We start from the raw sequence: 24665 nt of genomic DNA, 5'->3' as shown, positions 1-24665 counted from the left end.
CCCGCCCAGTGGGGCTGAATATTAGAGGGAACGTTGATCTTAGATGCAGAACTGGAAGAGACCCCACTGACCATTGAGTCCAGCCCCTGTCAAGGAGGCACAGTGAAAAACAGAACTCCCAAACTCTGGCTCTGCAGCTGGATGCCTAAACCACTGAGCTACATCAACCACAGTGACAGATAATCCCTTCTCCTTAGCACAATACACCCACAACAATACACACTAATCACCCATCTACAGAAAAAGACAAAAGCCTATCTCACAGCCATAAATACTGCATTCCCAAGCCAACTACACCAGAGAACAGAGTGCTGTCCTCGGAAGATGCCGGCCACAGAGACTGGCGAAACGTTAGGAAGAACAACCTTCAGAACACGGCCAAAGAGCCTGAAAAACCCACAACTAGCACTGTAATGACATATTGCTAAACTGTCAGCACTGCATTGGTTGTTAATTTGTTTTTAATCAGAAGCACAGAACACATTTGCACCTTTTTTGAGGTGTGTGTGTAAACCCATGTTTCCAAAACTTGTAGTTTATATTATGCACTGAGACACACTGTGCAGGAACCTGGTGTGAAAGGGAATGTAAGGGACAGAGAGAAAAAGTTGGTGACGTTGGCAGAGGAAAAGGATGGATACGGCTGGGGAAGGGGAAGGCTATAGAAATGCTCCTGGTATCATCCACTGTGCGGATGACAGAAACAGCATCCTGAGCTCAAAGAAACATGGACACATGAATCAAGAACTGGCATACTCTGGTTACGCTGTACAGGGAATGTGAATTGATGTGGAACAATCACCACGTCTGCTCACCCCCTAAGAGTGATAGGAAAGTGAGAAAAGGATAGAGGAAGCAGCAGCCCAGGAAGAGGAAAGAAACAGTGTTGGGATAAAGTGGGCAAAGGAGTTTCTAGTTCACCTGGTACAAGTAGAACAAATATTGGTCTTCACAGAAAGCAGTGAGGAAGGATGGATAAAAATCAATGTGTTCTTTTAATTATTAAAATAACAATTTAAGTTAATAAATCAATGTTTTATTTAAATTGTCAAAAAAATCTAAATTTTAAATTTTGATTTAAATGGATTTAATTTCTCAGAAGAAATGAGTTAGGGGCAGTGAGGAGGAGCACCACAATAGGACTAAAAAGTTTCTAATTAGTTGACACTGGATACTTTTGCTAGTTCAAAATAAATACAGTGGGGTCTTGACTTGAGAACTTAATCCGTATTGGAAGGCAGTTCTCAAGTCAAAAAGTTCTCAGGTCAAATCTGCATTTCCCATAGGAATGCATTGAAAACCATTTGATCCATATCTGCTCTTTTCCGTCCATAGAAACTAATGGGAAGCTGCTATTCCGCCTTTGACCACTAGAGGGGGATATTTTGTTTCTTTTTTTCTTAGGTCAAGAAAGGTTCAGGGAAGGCAGGGAAAATACAGTCCAGGCAGTACAGTACCAGGCAGTCTGAAGACTCCCAATCCACTCTCTAAACGCTGGGAGGAGTGAGGAAGCAGACAGGCACCCTTTTCACTGGCCAACAGTTAACTGAAAGTTCACATTTTGCACTTTCCCTGCCTCCCACGTGGGTTTTTTCAGTTTGTAACTCAAATCTAAGTACTTAAGTCAAGTCAATATTTTCCTATGAGAGCGGTTCTTAAGTCAAAATGTTCTTAACTCGAGCCGTTCTTAAGTCAAGACCCCACTGTAATACATGTTTTAGCCACACAGCACTTCTCTCTTTCTCTTTAGTTAATTGTTAATTGTTCTTGTTTCAATACAGCTGCCTGTGATAGCATATGCTCCAACTGTCTGTTTTGTATTCCTTGTTGCTGGTAAATGCTGTCTTGATTTTGACCCTTTGATGCCTCTGTTAGAATGCTGTTGGGGTAAGTAGCTATGTGTGCTATTTTAAGCTATGCTTGAGGGCTGTACAGTAAAAATGTCCAAGGTACCAACCCTCCACACATTTCCAAGGAAGGAAAGGCATGGAAGGTTGGCATATTGGACATTTTAGTCAGGGTCTTCCCAGCCTTCTCTGCAAATACTAAAGTTTGGTCTTGAAATTTCTGCTTGCAATGCATGTTTCTTTATTCTTTACCTGACTTATTGCTTTGTTTTAATAAAAATGCAGGCTCATAGGATCACAGGGATGTGGAAACTGGATATATCATGTTTAGGAAGGCAGTGAGACTCTTAGTCCAGGATTACCAATTTTGACTGGCAGTTGCTTTCCTGGCTTGCTTAAGGCAGAATTCTTCCCTGACTGGTAATTGTCCCTGAAACTACAAGTAGTGGTCTTCCATCCAAGTTACTACCCAAGCTTAATTTCTGAAATCAGACAAGGTCTCGACACTCAGGGTGATAGGAAAGCACAGTAATAGCATATAAACAATTGTGCTTTTTAAACACACCTGATAGTGTATTCATTGGTTAGATTGCGAGTTCTCTGGGACAGAGCTATTAACGTGTTGTTGGTTTAAATGTCGGGCCCATGGGATAAGGGAGGATATAAATAACATCTAATTGGGAGGTGGTAGAAAATACAGTAAACTAATATAAGTATGCATCAAACAGTCAGAGATGTGCTTGTGCGCCTGCCCTCCCACTATTCTCACGGGTAACAGAAGCGAGATGTTAAAAAGGTGTCCCTACTTTTCTTGTTTAACGCTGGAGGGTGTATGTATGAGAGGGATAGGACTATTACATGCTATTTAGGTGGATGGAGAACAGTTCAAAAGGCCGAAAGAAGGCTTTGCTGCCAGATGAAGAAGCTGGGAAAGGCTTCAACCTCCTTCCCCCCCCCCTCTCAAGAGTCCTTCAGTAGCGCCTTCAAGAGAAGGCGGGAAGAATTTGTCTTCAGGACAGAGAACAAGGAAGTTTAGACAGAGACTGGGCGAAACCACCCAAGCTCGAAGCCAGGCCTCCCATTGATGTATGTGGGAGATTACAGCCGAACAAGGGGCAGCCCGGCATGTGGGAATTCCTTTTATTTTCAAACACGGGGTTTCAGCACTCCGACCTCGCGCCCAGCCTCCACTTCTTCCAATTCCTCTGCAGTACGTCCTTTGCCTCAAAAAAACAAACATCACGTTTAGTTCAGGAAACGTTTGATGACCGCAAAAGTGGGGAGATTTAAAAAAAAAATCCCCAGCTCAGCTCTATATGGCTGTAAGCAGCAGCGGAGGCGAGAGCTGCACTGAACTTAGGGGTCTCCCGGTTCACCGCCGTTACACTTTTCGAAAAGCCCTGCCTTGGCGAGCGACGAGGAATGGCGGAGGCGGCAAAATCCGCCTATGTTCGTGTGTGTGTGTGCAAACAGTTTGCAAAGTATGGAAGTGGGAAGCAAAATTTCAGCGGGCAGAATCGCCGGGCGTCTTTTTCCTTCATGGCTGGGGCCATACATGACATGTTGCCTAAGACAAGCTATCGCTCTTCTCGGAAGGGAAGTCCCCAGGCCTTAAGAAGGAAAAGCCCACACAATGTTGCTTTGCGGCATGTGTATGCGCTCCAAACCCACTTCTGCTCGCATGAACATATTGGGTGGTCTTTTGCAACCTCTCCACCCCGCCGCGCGCTCTTCTCTCGACCTGTTTCCTTCTGTTTTCATATGCACACGTTTGTCACCGCGCGGCAGTTGCTCGTCCAGTCGGGGGGGCTAAAAGTCGCGCTGGTTTGCTTCGGACCTCAAACGTGCTCTAGGTTTTCTCCACTTATTTCTACGTCTCCGGGCCTCCCCCCACCCACCTTCCCCCCAAAAGAGCTTCCTTAGGGCGCGAGGAAATCCGTGAAAGGCTTCTAAGTCGATCGGTCCAACCGAGAAGATAAAAGCAAAATGAATGACAAGCCACCGGAATAGATGGATTTTAAAAGCCGGTTTGCCGCCCTTTTCTGCCTGCTCAACCCTCCCACCGTGGACCACCCACCCACACGCCCAGCAGGAGCAGCAGCGTCTCCTCTGGAAGCCTCAAAAACCTCGCCAAAAAAACAAGGAGATGCGGGTCGGCCGCAGTTTGGGACCGGCAGCATGAAGCCGCCTTGCAAGGCTCGCGAGGAGGAGGAGGAAGTGGCGGCAAAGCTGCCTTGAAGGAAAACGTTTTTTTTTTCCCTCCCTCCGTCCTTGTTTCTTTTCCCCCCCTTTTCTTGAATGAACGACGAGGTGGGGCTACAGAAAAGCTGCCCTATTTGCCGAGGCTGGAGCGTGAGAAGCTCCCCTCCGCTTGTCTCCTCCCCCTGCTGCTGCGGCGGCGGCTGCCTCGAGTATGCTTCCCCTACCCCGCCGACCTCTCCAACAGCCGCCGCCTCCGGAGCCGCCGCGCCGGACGCAGCCCGTCCAATCTGCGGCCCGCGCTGGAGAAGGAGGAGGCGCCTCGTGACTTGGGAAGCTTTGCAGGGCTGTCCGGGATAGCGAGGGAAGGGCACCGAGTAGGGAGCGAGGGTGGTCCGGTCAATTAATTCCTCAGACACGCCCCATCCCCTCCCCCTCCCTTGCCTCGAGAGATATCCCTTAAAAAAAAACAAACCAACCAACAAACAAATGCAAAGCTGCTTTTTGGGATGCTTTAACCCCCCCCCCTTCCCATTCCCGGATTTGAACGATTAGGGAGAGAAAAATCAGTCCAGATTTTTTTTCCTTTTGAAAAAGATATGTGGGAGATAATGAGCTCAAGATCCGACTCTGAATGAGAAACTGCCTTCATGTGGAAATCTACTGCACTGGAGCAAAGCACTAATTAAAGAGCCTGGATTTTAAGTACTCATTTCTCCGATGCCTTGAACATCACCCCCCCCCCTTCTACGTCTCTCTTTCGGGTTGTGCTCCTTCCTGAAGTTCAGAGGTAGGATTTCTGAGTTTTGACATATCTTTGGAAAGGGAATTTAGAGAAGAATCTTGGAAATATTTTGGAAGTCATAACAGTTCAACAATATCTGAAGATCACCCCCTCATTTCTGGTTTGGAATTATAGTTTTTTTTGTTTTTTTGTTTTGTTTTGTTTTTTTTAAAGACGTTTAATCTTTTAGAGGACTCTGGGAGGTTTGATTCTGAATTTTTTCCTTTAAGGAAACTTGACAGAAAAGCGTATTTCTTATTCAAGTAAGTATTTTCCACAGGAAATTTACTTTGTCTAACCTTTGTTTATTGAAAAGAAGGAGGGCGGTTGATTGTTTTAGTTGTAAATTTGCATCAGAAGCTGCCCTGTTTAGTAGATCATTTTGAGTGGCAGGGTTTTTTGGCATGTGTGGGTAGCAGCTTCATTGAAATTCTAGTTCAGCATATGGGAGGGAGGAAAATGCACCTGATTTTGAGTAAGAATCTGATTTTCCTATTTTAGATGTATTTCAGTACAGATGAAGGAACATTTCTGCAAATAAATTTCATAATAAATATTACATGTGGGATACAGTGTTGGCTGCATTTTAAATCCGGTTTCCATCGTGGATCACCAACTAAGGAGGAAACGCTGGGAATACAGAAATACCTTTGAGACCCCGAGGACTCCCACACTCCTCAACCAATGGAACCGCATAGAATAAGACAACTGGATTAAATATAAACCCTGGCACTTATTATTACTGGCTGCTTTCTGAGTGGGTGGGGGACATTTCATTTGCTCTTATTTTTTTTTCTTGTTCTCTCTACTCATTGTTATCAATGATGGCTCATCCTGGGATAAGAGGTTACGATAACAGGGAGATAGTGCTGAGGTACATCCATTACAAACTGTCACAGAAAGGATATGACTGGGTTGCCAGTGGAGACCAAGAAAACGTTCCTTCTCCTGCTGCTGCTGCTGCTGTTGCTGGTGGTGGGACCTTCCCTGCCCTTGCAGGGCTGGTGTCTCTGCCTTCTGAGCTGCCTGGCCCTGCTGCTCTTAGTACCGCAGCCCCTGGGGATGAGTCGCACCCTGTGCCGCTGGTGGTCCACTCAACGTTACGACAAGCCGGAGATGAGTTTGCGCGGCGTTATCGCCGGGACTTTGCTCAGATGTCTGACCAGCTGCACCTGACTCCGTTCACTGCCAGGAGCCGTTTTGTGGCTGTTGTGGAAGAGCTGTTCCGAGACGGGGTCAACTGGGGAAGGATTGTGGCATTCTTTGAATTTGGTGGCATGCTGTGTGTGGAGAGCGTCAGTCGGGAGATGTCACCCCTGGTAGACAATATTGCTTTGTGGATGACCGAGTACCTGAATAGGCACCTGCACAACTGGATCCAAGACAATGGAGGCTGGGTATGTGGCTGGTTGTGTTGTCTGTATTTTATTCCCCTCACTGTTTCAAAATAATACTTTGCTGATATGTTTGCACTGGCATCAATTGTGGCCCTGTGCGGTTTGGTTTTCCTAATGTGGGTGTTATTGGGACAGTACAGTGACTCCAGTTCCATGCATAACTTTCCCTCATATCATTAATGTCTTCTACTAGGCACAGTAACTTAACAAGAGCTGTGTGTCTGAAGGAAGAGGATACACTGTACATAATCACTTTGCCAGTTCATGAAACTTTTGGATGAATGTTGGGTGCTGTGTTAAGGGTAACGTTGAAAGTGACATATTTGATCAGTGATGCCACTGGTCAAATCTGTCTGGTCAGATAGCTGCCTTGAGCCCTGTGCTCAAGATACAGGGAGAACTCTCCACATTGTTTCAATCAACGTTTAATCACTAATGTCAATCCTAGGTTGTGTGAAACTGGCTGGTAAAAATGAGGTCACAGTGAAAGTGGGAGAGAGAATTAATGATGCAGCAGCTAATTTGTGGTGTGCTATAGAAGCAAAGGGACAAGTCTTCTGAAATTGGATTAGCAATTTATAATGTGGTAGACCGCTCATTGCTTGAACTTTAGCTATTTCAGCCTTCTTCTTGCCCAAATGGCTTTGAATGTCCTGTAAACTGCCCCTTTAGGCATAGTTGACAACACTTCCATTGTTTCAGAAATTTATGTTTGTGATGCTCTACTTATACTGTTTGGATAACCAGGGTTCTGTGTATGCTTTTGTACAAAGTACAAACACATTAAGCATGTGATTTTTGTATTGATGACCAAACTTTTGTAAAGAAAAGAACAACAAGTATGTGTATGCATTAGGTATATGAATTGTTTATAGCAGTGGAGGTAATGAAACGTTCTTCATTTCTTTTAAGAGACATAACATTGAAAGATTTTCTACAAATTTCTGGAGGGAAAATAAGAAATGAGCCCTGTGTAGGAAATGTGTAGAGCTATCTTCTTTGGCTAGTTCTTGGAAAGTGCATGACAGTTATTGTGACGTAGTTCTAAGAAAAGCTGAGTTCCATGTAGTGGAGGCAGGCAAGTACAGTATAAATGTTCAGAAAGGATTAATTTCACTGTACTCAGATCATGCTACCTTTTCCCATCTCTGTCTCTGTAATCTTATTTATTGAAAAAGGAATTTTGCACTTAACCGTTGTTGTTTTGTTAAATGCAACATCTTATCTTACAGTTTCATTATATGTATTAAACCAGTGCTTCCCCAGTGATTGGGTTGGGATGCATTTGTAGGTGGGGGAGTCCCCATGAAGAAAACAATAATGTGGATGACAACGTAGAAATATAAATACATGGGGAAAGAGGGAGTATACAGTATTTTGTGTTTAAGGATAGACTTACTTCAGTTATATCACCTCCCTTCTTCTTAAAAACATAGAGAATCCTCTTAAGAATAGAAGAGTTTAAATTAATGTTATGCCCCCAATTGAGTATACAGTACAGTATATGCACTAGGAATCTCTCCTGTTAAATTTATTTAGAAAACCAGCCAGTTAAGTCACATAAAAACAGAGAAAGCTGAAACTAAAATGGTCCCAGTGACAACTTTTATTGGGCCAATTGTGTAAAGAGCAGCAAGTTTTCATATTAATCATACCAACCCTACCTTTGCCCCAGGTTATAACCAAGGGGGCAATACCATTTTGAATTCTTTCCTATTTTCTTTTGGACAGCATGAGCTCTTCAAATAACTATTGACAATATATGTGTCATCTTTGTTTATATAAGGCATAAAATAAATGTTGTGGTTATAATGGGGCTCCTAGGGGGCTTCATGTAGCTTGTGGACCACGCTTTGCCCATCCAGATACAAGCAGTAAACTGTTAATAGAATAATTAATAATTATGTGCTGTCAAGCAGCTTCTGAGTTATGGTGAGCCTCCCATACATAGTTTTATAGGTCGAAGTATGTGGAAGTGGTTTTTGAGTCTCTCCTTCTTGTGTCTGGGACATAATCCCACCCTGGTTGAATTTGACCAGCCACCTCCTGGGAGGGGCAATGAGAGCTTTAACTCCCAACACCTGGTGCTCCAATCCTCTGAGCTTTTTTGGTTCAGAACTACTACATACTGATAGCCTAATTCTAAGTCTAGCAGCTCCAGCAGGGCTCAGGATGAAACCCATGGACAGCTGCTCTACCACAACTTCATAACGGAAGGTGTAGCCTTTAGAGATGTTATGTGGATTTGTAGGCTGAAAAAGCTAATGCAGGGTAAAAATATACATTGTCAGGAGACAGAACTTTCATTGCTCATTATTATGAATAATAATAGGTAAGTATAATGACTGGCAGTAACAGCTGCATGGCTTCTTGGTTCTGTATATCCTTTCTTAGGTCTGCAAGTAATGACTGACAATCCTGACAGCTTTTTAGAAGCTGCACCGTGCTTGTCATACTGCAGCATCAAATGATGGCTTGTATGTGTGAGTAGGTTAATAGAGATACAACCTTCCTGTCTGCTCATACTGACTAACACACTTTTCTTCAAGTTTATACATTCAGCTGCCAATCTCCAAAAGTACAGTAATCAGTTGGTGCACATGAACATCTGGACTGAGTCCTCGTCTTCCCATTCTACTTTGCGCAATGCGAATCTCACACATTTCAGAATAGTGGCATCCTTTAAATTAAATACCGTATTTTTCGCTCCATAAGACGCACCTTTCCATAAGACGCACTGATTTTTTAGGAGAAGAAAACAGGAAAATATAATATGTTTTCTTCGCTCCATAAGATGCACAGACTTTCCACCCCGCTGTTTTGTGGGGAAAAAGTGAGTCTTATGGTGCAAAAAATACAGTATATTCATCTTTGTTATACATATCCTTCCTTAACTCTAAGCATAGGACTGTAGGCTTTCTCTTAATTCTTTCTTTTGCCCCAGATTACCGTGTTTCCCTGAAAATAAGACAGGGTCTTATATTAATTTTTGCTACAAAAACGCATTAGGGCTTATTTTCAGGGTATGCTTAATTTTTTTTCATGTACAACAATCTACATTTATTCAAATACAGTCATGTCATCTTCTGGTTGCTACACAATGGCGGAGGGCTGGGTTTCACTTAACTGGGGCTTATTTTTGGGGTAGGGTTTATACGAGCATCCTGAAAAATCATACTAGGGCTTATTTTCAGATTAGGGCTTATTTTCGGGGAAACAGGGTAGTTGCTGTTCACCCAGCAGAAGAAGGAGAAACACATGACTTGCTTTTTGGGTGGCGCAGGAGAAGACAAATGATTTGCATGCTAATTTAAAGTACTACAGTATTGCAAGTAAAATGTTACTCTAGTGGAAACCTAACATGGTGGATTATCATTGTGAGGCATTAGTTGGAGACTTTCTTGCATTTAATTTTCCCCCCAGTCAGATTTATTTTAATTTTTAGTATTTCTGCAACCGCTACCACTTCTGGAGAAAGGCTTCCTTCAGAGGTGATGAAAGCAAACCAGCCTCTTATGAGTTAGGATTCTGACTTGGGGAGATATGGAATGTGGTTTACCTCTGGGCAAAGTTTATATTTTTCTTGGAAGTTGCATTATTTGACATGTCAAGAATAGAGGTGCCGAATGGATCCCTTGTCAGTGGTGATGAGAATGTGGCTTTCTCACTTTTTAACTTGAGTGTTTGAGGCATTCTACAGAGAAACTGAACTTAAAAAACCAACACAGAAATGCACTGAAGCATAGACTAACAACTCATCATTTGGATTAGTAGTCAGTAAGATGAAGAAAAGTTTTGTCCGCATGACATATCCTTTTAAAATATGTCTTAACTAGAAAGGTGTTCAAATGGTAGTTGACACAAGCTGGTGGGATAATTCATCAAGGATGCAATCTTAAACTACTTTTTAGTCCTGTTAAGTACACTGAGACTTGCATCTCAGTAAGATTGCTCCATGACTTATCTTTAAAATCTTGTTATTTTTGTTGGTTTCTATTATCAGTGTACACCCGTCCTATTAATTCCCTCTGTTCTTGATGTTCAGGCTCAAGTGCTATCCCTTATGCAACCCCAACTGAAGGAAAAATGCAAGAAACAACAAGAAATCCCCTTCCAGATAGAAGACCCCCACAATAACTCAATGAGTGAGTCTGTTCATTACCCATGAAACACTATGCACCAGGGAGTGGAGGGGGAAGAAATACACACACACACACACATACACACACACACGGACGGACGGATGGACATGGAATGGTATGGAATCCTGCATAGAAAACAACCCATACTGCAGTATTCTTTTGCAGATTTCACTTCTATGTGCAGCTGTTGATCTCAATTATTCATGTGCTTGGATAACTCTGTGAGGTAGGTTTCTGACTGCAGACCCAGAACTTGGGAGTTTGATTCCCCACTGTGCCTCCAGAGAGAAGAGTCAGGTTTTGTAGCCTTGGGAAAGCTACACAGTCCCAGGTGCTCCCAGAAGAAGGGAATGGGAAACCACTTCTGAGTGTCCTTCATCTAGAAAACCCCACAAAAGGTCATCATAAGTCAGAATTGACTTGATGGCACCCTATGATGATGACACTATTCACATGCAAGAAGGAGGCACTAGCAAAATCAGGGAAACTCTGAGGTCTGTAGACTCCCCCCCCCCTTTCCCCCCTTAAACTCTTTAGAAAAACCCTCAGAGATGGGAAATCCTCAGAATCGGCCAGTGTGAATACAGAATTCTGATTATAATGAGAGGAAAAAAAAGGAGAAGTCTGGGAGGAAAGTGAGATGAAGTAGCTGGAATGATAAACAGAAGCACAGCAGAGTGCAATAAATTGTTGCAGGGCCATTTCATTTACCTGATTGTGTTGGGATTCTACAAGTTTGGTGGAGATGCTGATATTTTTTAAAAAAATACAGATCCTTTGCTGTCCCCACAAGGTTCACCTGAGAAAAGAGCCTTATTGCAGTAATATGTTAAGATTTTAATATGCACGTAAATTCTCAGTTACCATGTGGAGATTCTTTTCCAGTTGTGCTCCTGTTTCAGGCAGCATTCAGGAACTTGTTTGTGACTTTGGAAAGCTGGTTTGTGATAGGCACAGGCCAATGTTTTGTGTTCTGTGTGCAAAACTCGTAGTGCATTTCTTTGAGTGTACCCTGATATATAGGAAAGTTGTTGATGAGCAGTTACATATCGAGTATTACCAACATTTCGTTCACATTCAGATTTGTATATCACCAGATTTTCTGTTGCTGCTGAGCATTTCCATTGACTCAGTAGAAAGACATTGTCTTGCCACTAATTTGAAAATTCAACTTGGGAGAGTCAAGTTGTATATCATTCCATGAATATGCATCTGTGAATGGGCCCCAAATCTAATGCTTATATTTTCTCCATTACTTTCTATACAAATAAAGGACAAGGGAAGGAAAGGGAGGTTGAGGGAAAAGGAACAGTCACCAAAATGCTTGGTCATGAAAGATTTGGGCCAAGTCCTTGGTTTATTACTAAGAGCCGGTAGCTTTATTTGCAATTTTATCACATACAGTAATTTTCAAACTCTTGGAAAGAAACTGTCCCTTGCAAACATTTACATGTGGGTCAGCAGGCCGTGTGGAGAACAGAACACAAGTGTAGGAGATTCATGGTCAAACTAACTGATACACTTATCACACTTTTAGATGAAGTATTTCCCTGGATGATAAAATAGTGTGTTGGTCATAGCATTTGATTTCCTCATCTACACATCTTGTATTTATCATTCTTTATTTCATGATGGTCATTGGAAAATGATTTGTGAGCTTGACCTCTAAGTCATCTCTGAGGAAATCACATTGTAAAATGGCAAATGTGTTACTTGGAGGAAATGTGCATTTGCCTCAGTATATAATTTAATTCTTAGAGACAGACATTTTGCCTTTTTGTTGGCCTGAGCCTCCGGATGCCAGCTGATCCACAGTATCAGGATCTGTGAGAAAGGGGAATGTCAAACACTTAAAAAAACCTTTAATACCCAAGTTTGCTCTAGTTATTTCTGTTTATATTTACTAGTCTTTTCAACACTTGAGATTTCCACCTTGCATAGTTCACAGTATGATTTCATTGGATTAATATTATTTTTTAAAATTGCAAGTTTATTGAATTTTTAAATGCAAATTATTAAGTACTACTTTCCCTACCATCAACCTGTTGTTGCTCAGCTTTGCAATTATATGGTTTACAAGTAATTCTGCATAGACAGTATTTATTCTAACAGAAGATTCTTGTTTTTACTTGGTGAACTTCATATTATACACTAAGGTAGACATTGTTGCATCAGTCAGATTGTTCTTTCAGCTCCTTCCATAACAGAAATTCACTGATTTGGGGGTGGGGGTGGGATGTGGGAAAGTCATAGAAATTGTGCTCTGCTGTGAGAAATTACAAGGTGAAGCCAAAGCATCTTCCAGGAGTTGAACATAAAAGGCGCAGTTTTGTGGAGGTTGTCCTATTTCTTCAGTGGCATCAAGCCATACAGATTTCATAAATATCCCATGAAGAATGATCTTAGTGTATGCACAATTTTCTCCTGCCCGTTCTTTTGCTACCATGTTTGATATATAGCAGAGAAGAAGAGAAATTACCAGAGGAATGAGAACTTCGTTTAGAAAAAGCTTTAAGTGTTATTCCAGTTGTAAGCCCTTTCGTGCCATGAGAGAACTGTAATAAATGTAGAAGCCCTGGTCAAAGCACTAGGAAGTGAGCTGGTTAAATGTATATTCAGCCGTGCTCTAATTATTCAGTTGTAATAGTTAGTGCTAGTGTGTATGGGTAGGTAGGTAGGTAGGTAGGTAGGTGGAATGCTGTTTACACTATGTCCTTGAGTTATCCAGAACTTCCCTGGATGTCTGTTTTCCTGAGTGAAGTGCAGCCTTCCAGATGGTGTTCTTGGGTTGCAACATTCTTTAGCCTTAATCAGCATAATTGGCAGTGAGACATTTTGGAAGTTGTAGCATCCACTAGCATCTGGAGGGTCACATTTTTTTTCACCCTGTCTTAAAGTTACCATGAAATAATTCGATACAGAATTCTCTGTGTTGGACCAGAAATCTGTATCTGTTCTGCCAACAGGAAACCTTTGGCTTGGTTCTTTTCTTAGTTGCAGATATATCCTGCTTTTCCAGTTGTGAGTTAAAGGTGACGTCCATTGTTCTCTAACAGTCTGGTGAAAGAGGTCAGACGGGGTGGGGGGGGCAGACCAACCTAATGTCACCCCATGGTTGAGTTAGGGCTAGCATCAGGTAACAGAGGTAATGGGACTAGTTTTTACTTCCACTTGAAGCAGAGACAGACATTTCTGGTTAATTGTTCACATAACCAATAAAATTGTCTAAGTGCCAAAATTCAAAGATCCCTGAGTTTATGTGATGGAGGAGATGGACAATGGATTCAGCAGGCAAACTGTTAAGAGCACAGGCAAGGCAAAATGATCAGCTTGCCCTCTGGGGGCTTTGTGAGAGTTCCGAAAGTCTTTTGTCCCTACTTGAGCTTAGTCACCTGTAGAGATTTTTTGGGCATAGTGGATAGAATGACAGACCGGGACTCCTAAGGTTTGAGTTCGAATCCTCTCTTGCCCATGGAAAATCACTGAAAGGGTGGAACTGGTAAAACTACTCAAATATCTGTAAATAACTCACTTACCTTCTCTGCCCTACTGTGCATCTCAACAGCATATAGCACTTAAGAGACATTTTCAGGAACCTGCTGAATAGAGGGCAGTGAGGGGTACAAACCGTTTTTTCTTCAGGCGACATAATTGGTCTGGTGCTGTGAGTTACAATATCACCCTGTAACATGCCAGGTGAGTCACGTAAGTCTTGTCTTATTCTAATCAAAGAGGACTGCAATCTTAACAAACATGCACTTTTACGATAGAGTAGGTTATCATGTGTAGTTGTGTTTGTGTTTGTCAGGGAAAGACAGGAAAGAGAAGGCTCTCTAATAAAAAAAAAAGGAGTGTTTTTTAGAGTCATATGCCAATCTGCTGACTTTTGTCTGGCTTGTTTTTACATGCTTTTATTCTGTTGCTAGTATACTCTAGTTCTCTTTTGTTCCAGTTGACTGATTGCCTGATGTGCTCTCCAACTTTCTGTTGTGCTTTCTAGTCACTGACGCAGTTCCAGCCTCCTAAATGTCAGTGGTCACAGAGTACCATAACCACTTCAGAAATTGCAGTTGTGACATCAGCCCCACACACACACACCCCGGTCCCTTTTCTTGTTCCTAGAGTGGATCATAGCTAGATAACCAGCGCGTGGGACCGTTGAGTTCAGGCATTCTCATCTATGCCTTGTTGCTATTGCCTTAGTCCCCGACATTCAGCAGTTGGTAGCATTTTAATGATCAAAGAAAACAGAGGTATCTTTGTTGCAGGATCTGTTTGGAATTTTGGGGGGGGGAGTATGTGGAGTCTAAAGGTTTAATGCTTGGTTATTTAACTGAGCCTTTCCCACATAGTTTATTGAACTTGATGGGGACTTTTTAACTTTCAGTGGGCATTGGATGAGATCCATGGAATGTTAAACTTGTGATACTTACTTGCAGCTTCTACACAGTGGTATAAATAAAGAATATGTTTGCAACAGGAGTGGCTAGAACTGTAATAGTATAACATGGACACATAGCAGAAGCTGATGTTTTAATTCAGAAGACATAAAGGAAATAATCCATTTATGTTGAATTCACCACAGGAGTTGGAAAGGACATTGCTAATGATGCTTTCAAACTACCTTATTAGCCCAGACAATGAACCTTTCTCATTGGAAAAGAAAATGTTTTGTTTTCAAAAAGAACAAGGCACAAATGCTCCTTTTTTTAAGCTCCCAGGTGATCCAAGCTATGTCTCAAAACAAATATTTATACACAGGTAGACACTATTATAATATGAAGGAAAGGGCATAGGGGGATTGGTAAAAGTGCGCTACGATCAGCAAGCAAGCATAACATGTCTGCTACTTCTTTCTGGGCCATCTGTGATTTTCATTCCTCATTTACCAGTCAGACACTAAATATGAGCTGCTGCTTTTGATGTTTGTAAGCTATGAACAAAGCGCAGAACAAAACAGACATAGATCCCCTTCATTTCTCTTATAAATTGGAAAATAAAGTTTATGCTTCTGTTATTGTGTGCAATAAATGCTGGTGCTGGAGGTCTGTGACCAAATAGTAATGAAGTTCAGCTTATGGGCAACAGAGTACACTTTTTATGTCTGAGGGTGATTCTGGCGTAGTCTTTTTTTCATTCCATGTATAACAATGCATAGAGTTAGAAATAATTGTTCACAACAGACACAGGATTTAGGAATACTTAGAAAATGCAGTATTGATCAAAATAATCTCAAATACCAATGGGGTAATCCTGTTCTTTTGAAAATTTGGAAATATCAGGTTCTGTTTAAAATCTACTCATGTGAAGAAGGTAAAGACCTGTTGAAGACGTGGAAACTCTGGCAGGAGGAAGATGGAGGTCAGGAGTTATCTCCAACTTCAAGCAAAAAAGCAGAAGGTTGAAGCGGAAAGGATCAGATTCCTGAAGGGTTTGAAGATGGACCACTCGTTGTCTCCCCCCCCTTCTAAATCTTTTAATTACACTAAATATATTATTAATAGATAGCAACAGTAATAATAAAACTAAAATTATTAATAATTCTGGATTTTAATTGTTTGTTTACTTATAATTACAGGGGAGAGGGGGGGAGAAGGGGGCTTCAGTGGTATCAAATTTTAAGAAGAAATCCAAAAATTTGATAAAAAGAGCAGAGGCGAGGTTCTGGTTGCAGTTCCGCCAGAGAATGGTGGTGTCCCCACACACACACACCTTGTGCCCTCGCTAGTAGTTATAGTGGGGGAATATGATGGGGTGGGAAAAAAGATAAATGTTCAGTGGGTTGAGAGGGGTAAATTATTATATGTTTGGTTTATGTTGAGTTTAATTTTTAGTGTATTTTTGTTTGTTGGGGGGGGATGGGTTGCACACGAGGTCTGTGAGGAGTAGAGACTTTGAACTGAAATGGGCAAGAGAATAAGACTAGCTATTTTGAATGTGAAAGGCCTGGGATCAATAGTGAAAAGAAGAATAGAAGCATTATTGAAGAAAAATAAGGTGGACATTGCCTTTTTGCAAGAGACTCATCAATCAGAAGATGGAGCCAACAAACTTAAGATGAATAATATAGACATTTTTGGAAAAAAACTTTTGAACGTCTAAATCTAGAGGTGTGGCAATCATTGTGAATTTACGGTGAAATAGGTAGTAAAGGATTGTAATGGTAGATTTATAATAATACAGGGTAAAATGGGTTTGGAGGAATATACTTTGGTTATTGTTCACGCAATAACCAAGGAGATTTTCATGACACGGTTACTAAAGAAATGGAGAAGGTAAAGAAAGGGGCAGGGGATTTTAATATGGTTATGGATAAGATAAAGAATAAAACTTTTTATGATCGGAATGATGCTCTCCAAAGAAACACAATATTGAGCAAGAAGGTAAAAAATAACCACTTGAAGGGTATTTGGAGGGTAATGAAAGGTGATGAAAGAACATATACTTATTTTTCAGCAGTATATAATAGCTATTCCACAATAGATTTCATATTCACATCTCAAGATTTAATTCCTAAGATAGTCAATACTGAGATTAATTCTGTAAAAATAACAGATCATGCTTTGATGTCAATAGAGATTGAGATTTAAAAAGATTATAAAGACTCTAAAAGATGGAGAATGGATATTAACATTTTCAAGTACCCAGAGGTAATAGAAAAGATAAAGAAAGAATGGTTAGAATTATGGACAATAAATGAAGCAGGAAGTACAAAATTAGGTCTGTTGTGGGACATGATGAAAGAAATTTCAAGAGGAATAACAATAAAGGAATCCTGTAAATTGAAAAAAATTAAGGCGATAAACGTGAAAAAAACGAAGAAGAATTTAGAAATTTGGAAAGCAAGTTTTTTTTAGAAAGAGATAGAAGGCTATTGGCAGAAATTCAGGCAAAGAGAAAGGAACTAGAAAACATAGAAATAGAGAATGTTCAGAGGGATTTGATGTATATAAAGAGGATTTGTTTTGATTTTAGCAATAAAAAATCAAAATTATTAGCTAGAATATGTAAAAATAGAAGATTAAAAACACGATTGGGGTGTTTAAAGATAGAACTGGCAAGAGGTGTAATGAAAGATAAATTGAAGATTTTTCAAGCATTTCATCAGAAATTATATAAATGAAACAATGTAGTGAAAGAGGATATGGAAAATTATATAAATGAGAATTTAAAAAGAAGAGATTAAAGAAGAAGAAATTGCTGAAGTCATCAATAAACTGAGAAATGGTAAAACGGGCCCTGATGGATTGGGTCCAGAATACAGTATTATAAACATCTAAGTTCCATTTTGATACCTAATCTAAAAATTTCTTATAATAAAATATTGGAAGGAGAGACAATGCCACCTTCTTGGAAACACTCATTAACTACAGTGGTGCCCCACATAGCTATGGGAAAACATCGTAAAACGGATCAAAAACCCCAATTGGAATGCATTAAACAAAGTTTAATGCGTTCCAAATGGGCCCAAAACTCACCGTTCTCCGATGTTTTCCCTTGTTCCGGCGGCCATCTTGGGTATACCGGCAGCCATTTTTTGTGTTCTGGCGGCCATCTTGGGTGTACCAGCGGCCATTTTTTGTTCCGGCGGCCATCTTGGGTGTACCAGCACCCATTTTTTGTGTTCCGGCGGCCATTTTGGAGCCGCAGAACAGCTGTTCCCCCATCGTAATGCGAACGTGCCCTCTCATTAGCGATGGGGAAATCCGCATCGCAATGCGGATTCATCGTTCAACTGTGCACTCGTTATACAAGGTACCACTGTATTCTTATTCCAAAACCCAACAAGGATCTAACAGATCTGGGATCCTATAGACCTATATCGCTAATAAATCAAGATGCTAAGATTTTTACTGCGATATTAGCAAATAGATTAAATGGAGTTATAGCAAATTATATTAAAGAGGATCAATGTGGCTTTATAAAGGGAAGACAAATGGATAATTTAACTAGGCAAGTTTTGAACATTATATATGAGGTAGAAAAGGAAAGAAACATAGGCAACTGTTTTATCACTCGACTTATTTAAGACCTTTGATTGTGTGGAATGGCCAACACTAAAATGCCTTATAAAGGGTTGGGGATGTAGTAGAAGATTTATTGGGGTTATAGATCAATTATATTCAGATAATACTTCAGAAGTAAAGGTTAATGATGGTTTAACAGAGCGGATTTTTCTAGGCTGAGGTACAAGACAAGGCTGTCCACTTTCACCAATATTGTTTTGTATAATTATAGAACTGTTAGCTAATGTAATAAGAAATGGTGAATTAATTAAAAGGATTAGTTAAAAATGATACGTACAATTAAGATTAATTTATTGGCTGATGATTCATTATTAACTATTTAAAACCCATTAGAAAGCATGGATAAAATTAAAAATCATTTAGAAAAAAATTGGGAAATAACAGGGTTAACTATTAACTGGCAAAAAACACAAATAATGATGTTTAATACAATAAAGATGAACAAGAAAATCTATAAATAAATACGGTTTTAAAATGTGTAATTATATTAAATATTTAGATATAAATATAGTTAAAGTGACTCAAAAATTAAAGGAGCAAAATTTTAATAAATTAAAAAATGATATTAAAGTTAAATTGCAGGAGTATTCTAAATTAAAACTATCGTGGTTTGAGAGAATTGCTATGATCAAAATGAAAATATTACCAAAATTACTTTTTTATTCAGGACGCTCCAAATACAATTAGGATAAGATTTTAAGTATTGGCAGGGATTAATTAATGGATTTTGTAATCAAGGTAAAAAAAATCAAGAATAAATAAAAGATATTGGCATAAGGCTCAAAAAAGTGGAGGTTTAGGTATTCCTAATATAAAAAATTATTATATAGCGAATCAACTAAGATTTATTGGAGAAATTATATGTAACAAAGGAAGGTTAATTTGGCGGGATATGGAATCCTCAGAAATAAATGGGAATATTGAAAAATATTTGTTTAATGTAAGTATTAAAAAGAAATACAATAAATCAGGTGAACAACTTTTTTTAAAGAAACATGTTAAATGGTTGTGGGCTCTTTGGCCGTGTTCTGAAGGTTGTTCTTCCTAACGTTTCGCCAGTCTCTGTGGCCGGCATCTTCAGAGGATAGCACTGTGCTGTCCTCTGAAGATGCCGGCCACAGAGACTGGCGAAACGTTAGGAAGAGCCCGAAAAACTCACAACAACCATTAGATCCCGGCCATGAAAGCCTTCGCGAAACATGTTAAATGTCTGGAACAGATATAAAAAGAAGATATGGCCCTTTACTTCTCCACTAAAATTAGTGACTGAAATAGAAAATTTCCCAGTAAACTTGAAGGGTTTAGCTGATTTGTTTAAGGATAAAAAAGTTGCTAAATTGAAGGACTGGATTATTAAAATGAGATCGAAGGATCAGATTATAGTTAAACAAACCAATCAACTATCATGGTATAATTACATCCAATTAGATAGTCGGACAAATGAATGGTTGAAGACTAATGGCAAATGTAGAGAATGTACGAAGTATAAACAATTGTAAATTGATTCAGAAATTTTGGAAATTGATTTTTAAAGGAATATGTGATATATTTGGAAAAGATATTGAACTTAATTCTAAAATTGTGTTGCTGTAAATTTTTGATAAGATAGAACTTGATTATTGCTCAAAGGAATTGATTTATAATCTTATGACAAGTGCTAGAACATTAATAGCTGAATTATGGAAAGATAAAATGATATTAAATTAGAAGATTGGTATAATGAACTATGGGACATTGCGTTAAATGATAAATTGACTACTGAACAAGATGAAAAGAGGGGAAAGAAGTTTAAATATTTAGTATGCTATTCGGGGTAGATTTATTGAATTAGTATTAGTGAAAGGAAAGGGGAAAGCCTCTAAGCAACAATCAATACAATTTTGGAAACGAGGTTCGTCATAAAAGTATTGCTTCAAAGGGTCCCGTGGGTATGGGGGTGCATTGTGTTTTATATTGTATTAGTAAGTATTTTGTATTCTTGTATTTGTTTTGAAAATTAAAAAAAAGAAAATGCAAATGTTGGTGATGGGTTAGGAAATTCGTAGTACTCTGAAGCCTCGTGGCGCAGTGGTTAAACCACTGTACTGCAGCCAAAACTGTGCTCACGACCTGAGGTTCAATCCCAGGTAGCGGCTCAAGGTTGACTCAGCCTTCTATCCTTCTGAGGTGGGTAAAATGAGTACCCAGCTTGCTGAGGAGGCAATGTGTAGCCTGCATAATTAACTTGTAAACCGCCCAGAGAGTGCTTGAAGCGCTATGGGGCGGTATATAACCAGCACGCTTTGCTTTTTTTTGCTTTTGGATGTTTGATTTCATTATTAAACTGATTGGTGTACATGTATGTGCCCATGCATGTACCTTGGTATAAAAATAACTTTTGGTCCTGAAAATGCATATAGCATGACAATGTGTTAATGTGCCCAGATGTTTGTGTATTAACACCCTTTCTCTTGTTTAGTCAACACTCTTTGTAGTTGAGATTATCATTAACGTTATTTACCTATGCAGTAGCACCAAGGCTCACAAAAATACTTAGCTGCAGTTATATTTACATCTTTAACAAGTAATATTTTTTCTCCCATTTCTTAAAAGTAAACCAAAATAGTTACTTACAAGAGCACATCTGGATATTCACTGACACTTTCTTCCTGCCCACCTCATCATCCTGGCAATACTACAACACAGCGTGAGATGGCCACATACTCCAGCATCTTTCACCTATGTTCTTCCTTCTCTACCATTTAGTGAAGCCACACTCGTTGCTATAAAAGTAACTAGAAGTTCCTGTTATGCCACAAAAGGAGTGTAGTTATCCTGTGTTAACATACTATTGCAATGTAAAGTAATTATACTTTATTTATTGGGAAAGGACATTAGTTTTAGTAAATTATTATGTGTAACTAGTTACATCCAAGTTCAGCCTATGCCTCAGTGACCATGTCAAGCAGCTTTAACCAAGGAAAGAATTTTTAGGCTGCTGGACTGAACCCTGAAAATGAATGATTTGCGATCTGTCCATTCAGAATTGTTAATAATCAAACTGTTAAGGCTGAAACAATGTAAGTAACGTTAATCACTGAAAATCTTATTTACCCTTCAGTTTCTGATCAAAGCTTATTTCCTCCCCCTAACCTCCCCTTTTGGGTGTAGTTTACTGTTAGAAGAGATGTACGTGCCATAAAGAACCATTCCAAACAAAGTGTTCTCTTGAGAACAATTCTATTGCCATTAGATCTTCAGAGACGTTTTTCACTTCTGATTTGGAACCTCTGCTAAGGTTTATATTAGAATATGATAAACTGAGTCATAGAGAAGGTGAATAATTTGAATGAAATAACAGGCCCAGCTAATGTGTTGCTGAAACAGGAAAAGATTTTAAAGTTCTTAATTGACTACCTTTTGTAGGAATGATATATTACTGCAGCCAATCTCCCGTTACCTCTATTTTCTTTGTGAAAAGAGCCAGACTGCTAGTGGCAGAATCATTGTTTTTAAAATTAGAAATTGGATTTTTCAGATTATATTGCCAGTGTTTGAGCCAGGGGAAAATGTGCCACCTGTGTTCAAGACCTGTACATAAAGAGTACGGCTTTTCAGAGAGTTGCCTCCTCTGAATTGCACTGTTATTTAAACAACAAGTTTTGCAAGTTATTTACTAGTTTTAAATGGACTGGCCTTACAAGCTACAGGAGCTCCAACTTTAAATGGAATGTCTATCAGTGAATATAATACAGCCTGTTATCTACTTGGAATAATCACAATTGGAATAAGCATCCCACTCAGTGGGATATCCTCCAGAACAGATGTGCATAACATGGAACAGTTAAACATTATTATTTTTTGTTGTTATTCCCTTCTAGTTCATGGGATGGGATGAACTATGAGGGTGAAACTATGTATTACAAATGTATATACTGTACTGTATAGTGTTGACACACTACCCTTATTATTTCTCTACTGTATAACTTGAGACATGCAGCACCATCAAAAGTACCGTATTTTTCGCTCCATAAGACACACCAATTTTTTAGGAGAAGAAAACAGGAAAATATAATCTGTTTTCTTCGCTCCACACAGACTTTCCACCCCCCTGTTTTGTGGAGAAAAGTGCATCTTATGGTGCGAAAAATACGGTACTCCTCCTTACAGTCATAAATTGGGACATAAGCTTTAAAGCATCCTGGACCCAAACTCTTTACAGTTTTTTATTCCAACAGCCATGCCTTTTACTTGGTGTGGTTACTGGCAGCAAAGGCAGGTTTTTTTTTGGGGGGGGGGAATATATAATGTAGTGTCAAATGGGAATCCCTTTCAACAATCTAATTTTTATGCATTACTGGTTGTAGTCTTGCTACTTATAGAGTCTGATGGTCAAAAGGAATTCTGCAAATCAGATCAAATGATATCAAAGCCGCTGCATTTTCCAGTTTCTGGAATGAAAAGCAAAAGCTAGGGCTCTCGATTTAATCATCATCATGAATTGGGAAGGATTTTCATTAAATTGAATTTATAGATCTAGAATATCATTCCAAATGTTAGTTTTGTCTAAATTGGAAGTTATCACAGACCCTAACAAGGACTGCTGTAGATCAATATACTCAGGAAGCGAGGCCTCAAGCTGCTTATCTAATAATTCAACCTACCCAGGTAATAACACTAAATCAGGATAAGCTGAATCACCACCTTAATACTAGGAGTATCAAAAAGCAGTCAAAAAGGAGAAAATTGTGGGTTATATAGGCACAGTTTGAATATATTTGCTTGTGGTGTTCACATTGCAAACGTTGTTGTCATTGCATAGTCTGGATTACGAGAAGTCTAGTGTTAATATAAATGGGCAGCATTGGCAAATTGTTTGTAGAAATATGCCTATTACGTAGGCAATTTATATTACTTTCTAGCTAATATGAACTTTATATTTTTCCCTTTTCAGTGTTTGAGACTATTATTATAGACCTGCTTATTGTCTCCTCCCTTCTTTTAGCCAATGAACTTCATGTAAACTTTATTATCACAAGTTAGATGTTACGACATCTCTCCACAAGGGAGAAGCGTATCTAAACAGCTATATTTTACCTTTATGGGTTTTCCAAGTATGACCAGTTCCAAAGCCTACATGTCATCATCACATTCTCCCTGTGGGTAATAGTTTATTTTTTCCAAAAGGAGAAAAAAAAAAGAAATCAGAATAACAATGCCATTTGCAGGAATCAACATTTCTGTGTCCGAAAGAGTGAAGGGTTTTTTTTTCTGTACATAGCATTTGGGATAAAATCAATCAGTATAGACAATAATAATGTATAAAGCCCCCCAGCATAAAGATTGTATATTCCTTAGGAATTCAGATGTGGAATTCTTTAGCATATAAAATCATGCACTCCTAGCTCCAAGCTTTATGTTACAGATGATCCATGGTTAAAGGAGGAAGTTCTTCAGGTGCCAAGAGACCTGTGATTGTCACAGCAGGAGCTTTTGACACCTCCCATAGCTTGCTTTTTTTATGATTGGTCTTCTAGACCTAAGCTGGGGCTCTTTTTTTTTTTGGCAAGTACAGATTTCTCAGGCACAAAGGTCTGCCTGATTTCTGCTTCAAATGAGAGGTCTGTCACATATAGCTGGGCCTTTAGAGAAGATTCTCTGCAACACTTCCTTATTCATTGATTGCGAAACATGGAATAGCATAGGAAATTTGTTATTATACTGGGTATATAACCTTCATCACTCCTTGACGAACACTCTTAGTTGGGGTATGCTCAAAGGCTAATTGTGCTATGGGTAATAGGAAAGTGTGCATTGATTTGATCATTTCTCCTAATCCAAGACCTATGGGCTGGGGGAGGCATTAGAGCATATCATTAATACATCTGAAAACATCTGTCAGGTTCTGCCCTTTGATGATACCCAAAACTTTGCTGCCAGAGGTGGATTTTTGTCTCTGGCTACTGGCAGAGCTGGCCTTACTGTTTACAACTCCACTGAAGTTGTTGCCCCCATCCCCACCCCCATCACTAACACACAGCTTTGATACCTCAGATTTCTTGTGGAAGAAGTTGTTTGTTTTAAGATGATCTCCCATGTTCTACTGCAATCAAAAGCAAACCCCACAAGAAAAGCTATCACAAAGGAGAAGCTTTTCCTATTGTTGTGAATTTGATATTGAGGTTTTATCAAGCTAAAATTACCCACCTACACATATACAGTGCTATTTATGTTGTGCAGTTATGCAGATTTTATAAAAGCATTATATAATTTTATGTTTATGTAAATTA

At 39.5% G+C, this 24665-nt stretch overlaps 1 protein-coding gene across 7 annotated transcripts in view; it reads left to right on the top strand.

Annotated features, from left to right (window-relative positions):
* The first annotated feature begins 3976 nt into the window (after positions 1-3976).
* Positions 3977-24665, top strand: part of BCL2 (BCL2 apoptosis regulator) — a 179488-nt gene continuing 158799 nt past the window's right edge. The window contains exons 1-4 of one of the 7 annotated variants that reach the window (XM_078393402.1): positions 3980-4836; positions 5332-6227; positions 10273-10372; positions 15652-23579. In XM_078393402.1, the coding sequence (XP_078249528.1) occupies positions 5652-6227; positions 10273-10372; positions 15652-15662 (687 nt within the window). In that variant the 5' untranslated portion in view covers positions 3980-4836; positions 5332-5651 and the 3' untranslated portion in view covers positions 15663-23579. Of the gene's footprint in view, positions 5094-5331; positions 6228-10272; positions 10373-15651; positions 23580-24665 lie in introns of those variants that run through there. The other 6 variants (XM_072998539.2, XM_072998540.2, XM_020786671.3 and 3 more) reach the window with 6 other exon arrangements.

The sequence above is a fragment of the Pogona vitticeps genome, chromosome 4, assembly GCF_051106095.1.
Source record: "Pogona vitticeps strain Pit_001003342236 chromosome 4, PviZW2.1, whole genome shotgun sequence".
NCBI classification, from domain to species: domain Eukaryota; kingdom Metazoa; phylum Chordata; class Lepidosauria; order Squamata; family Agamidae; genus Pogona; species Pogona vitticeps.
The sequence above is the reverse complement of the archived record's forward strand: the minus strand, read 5'-3'. Positions and strand labels throughout refer to the sequence as shown.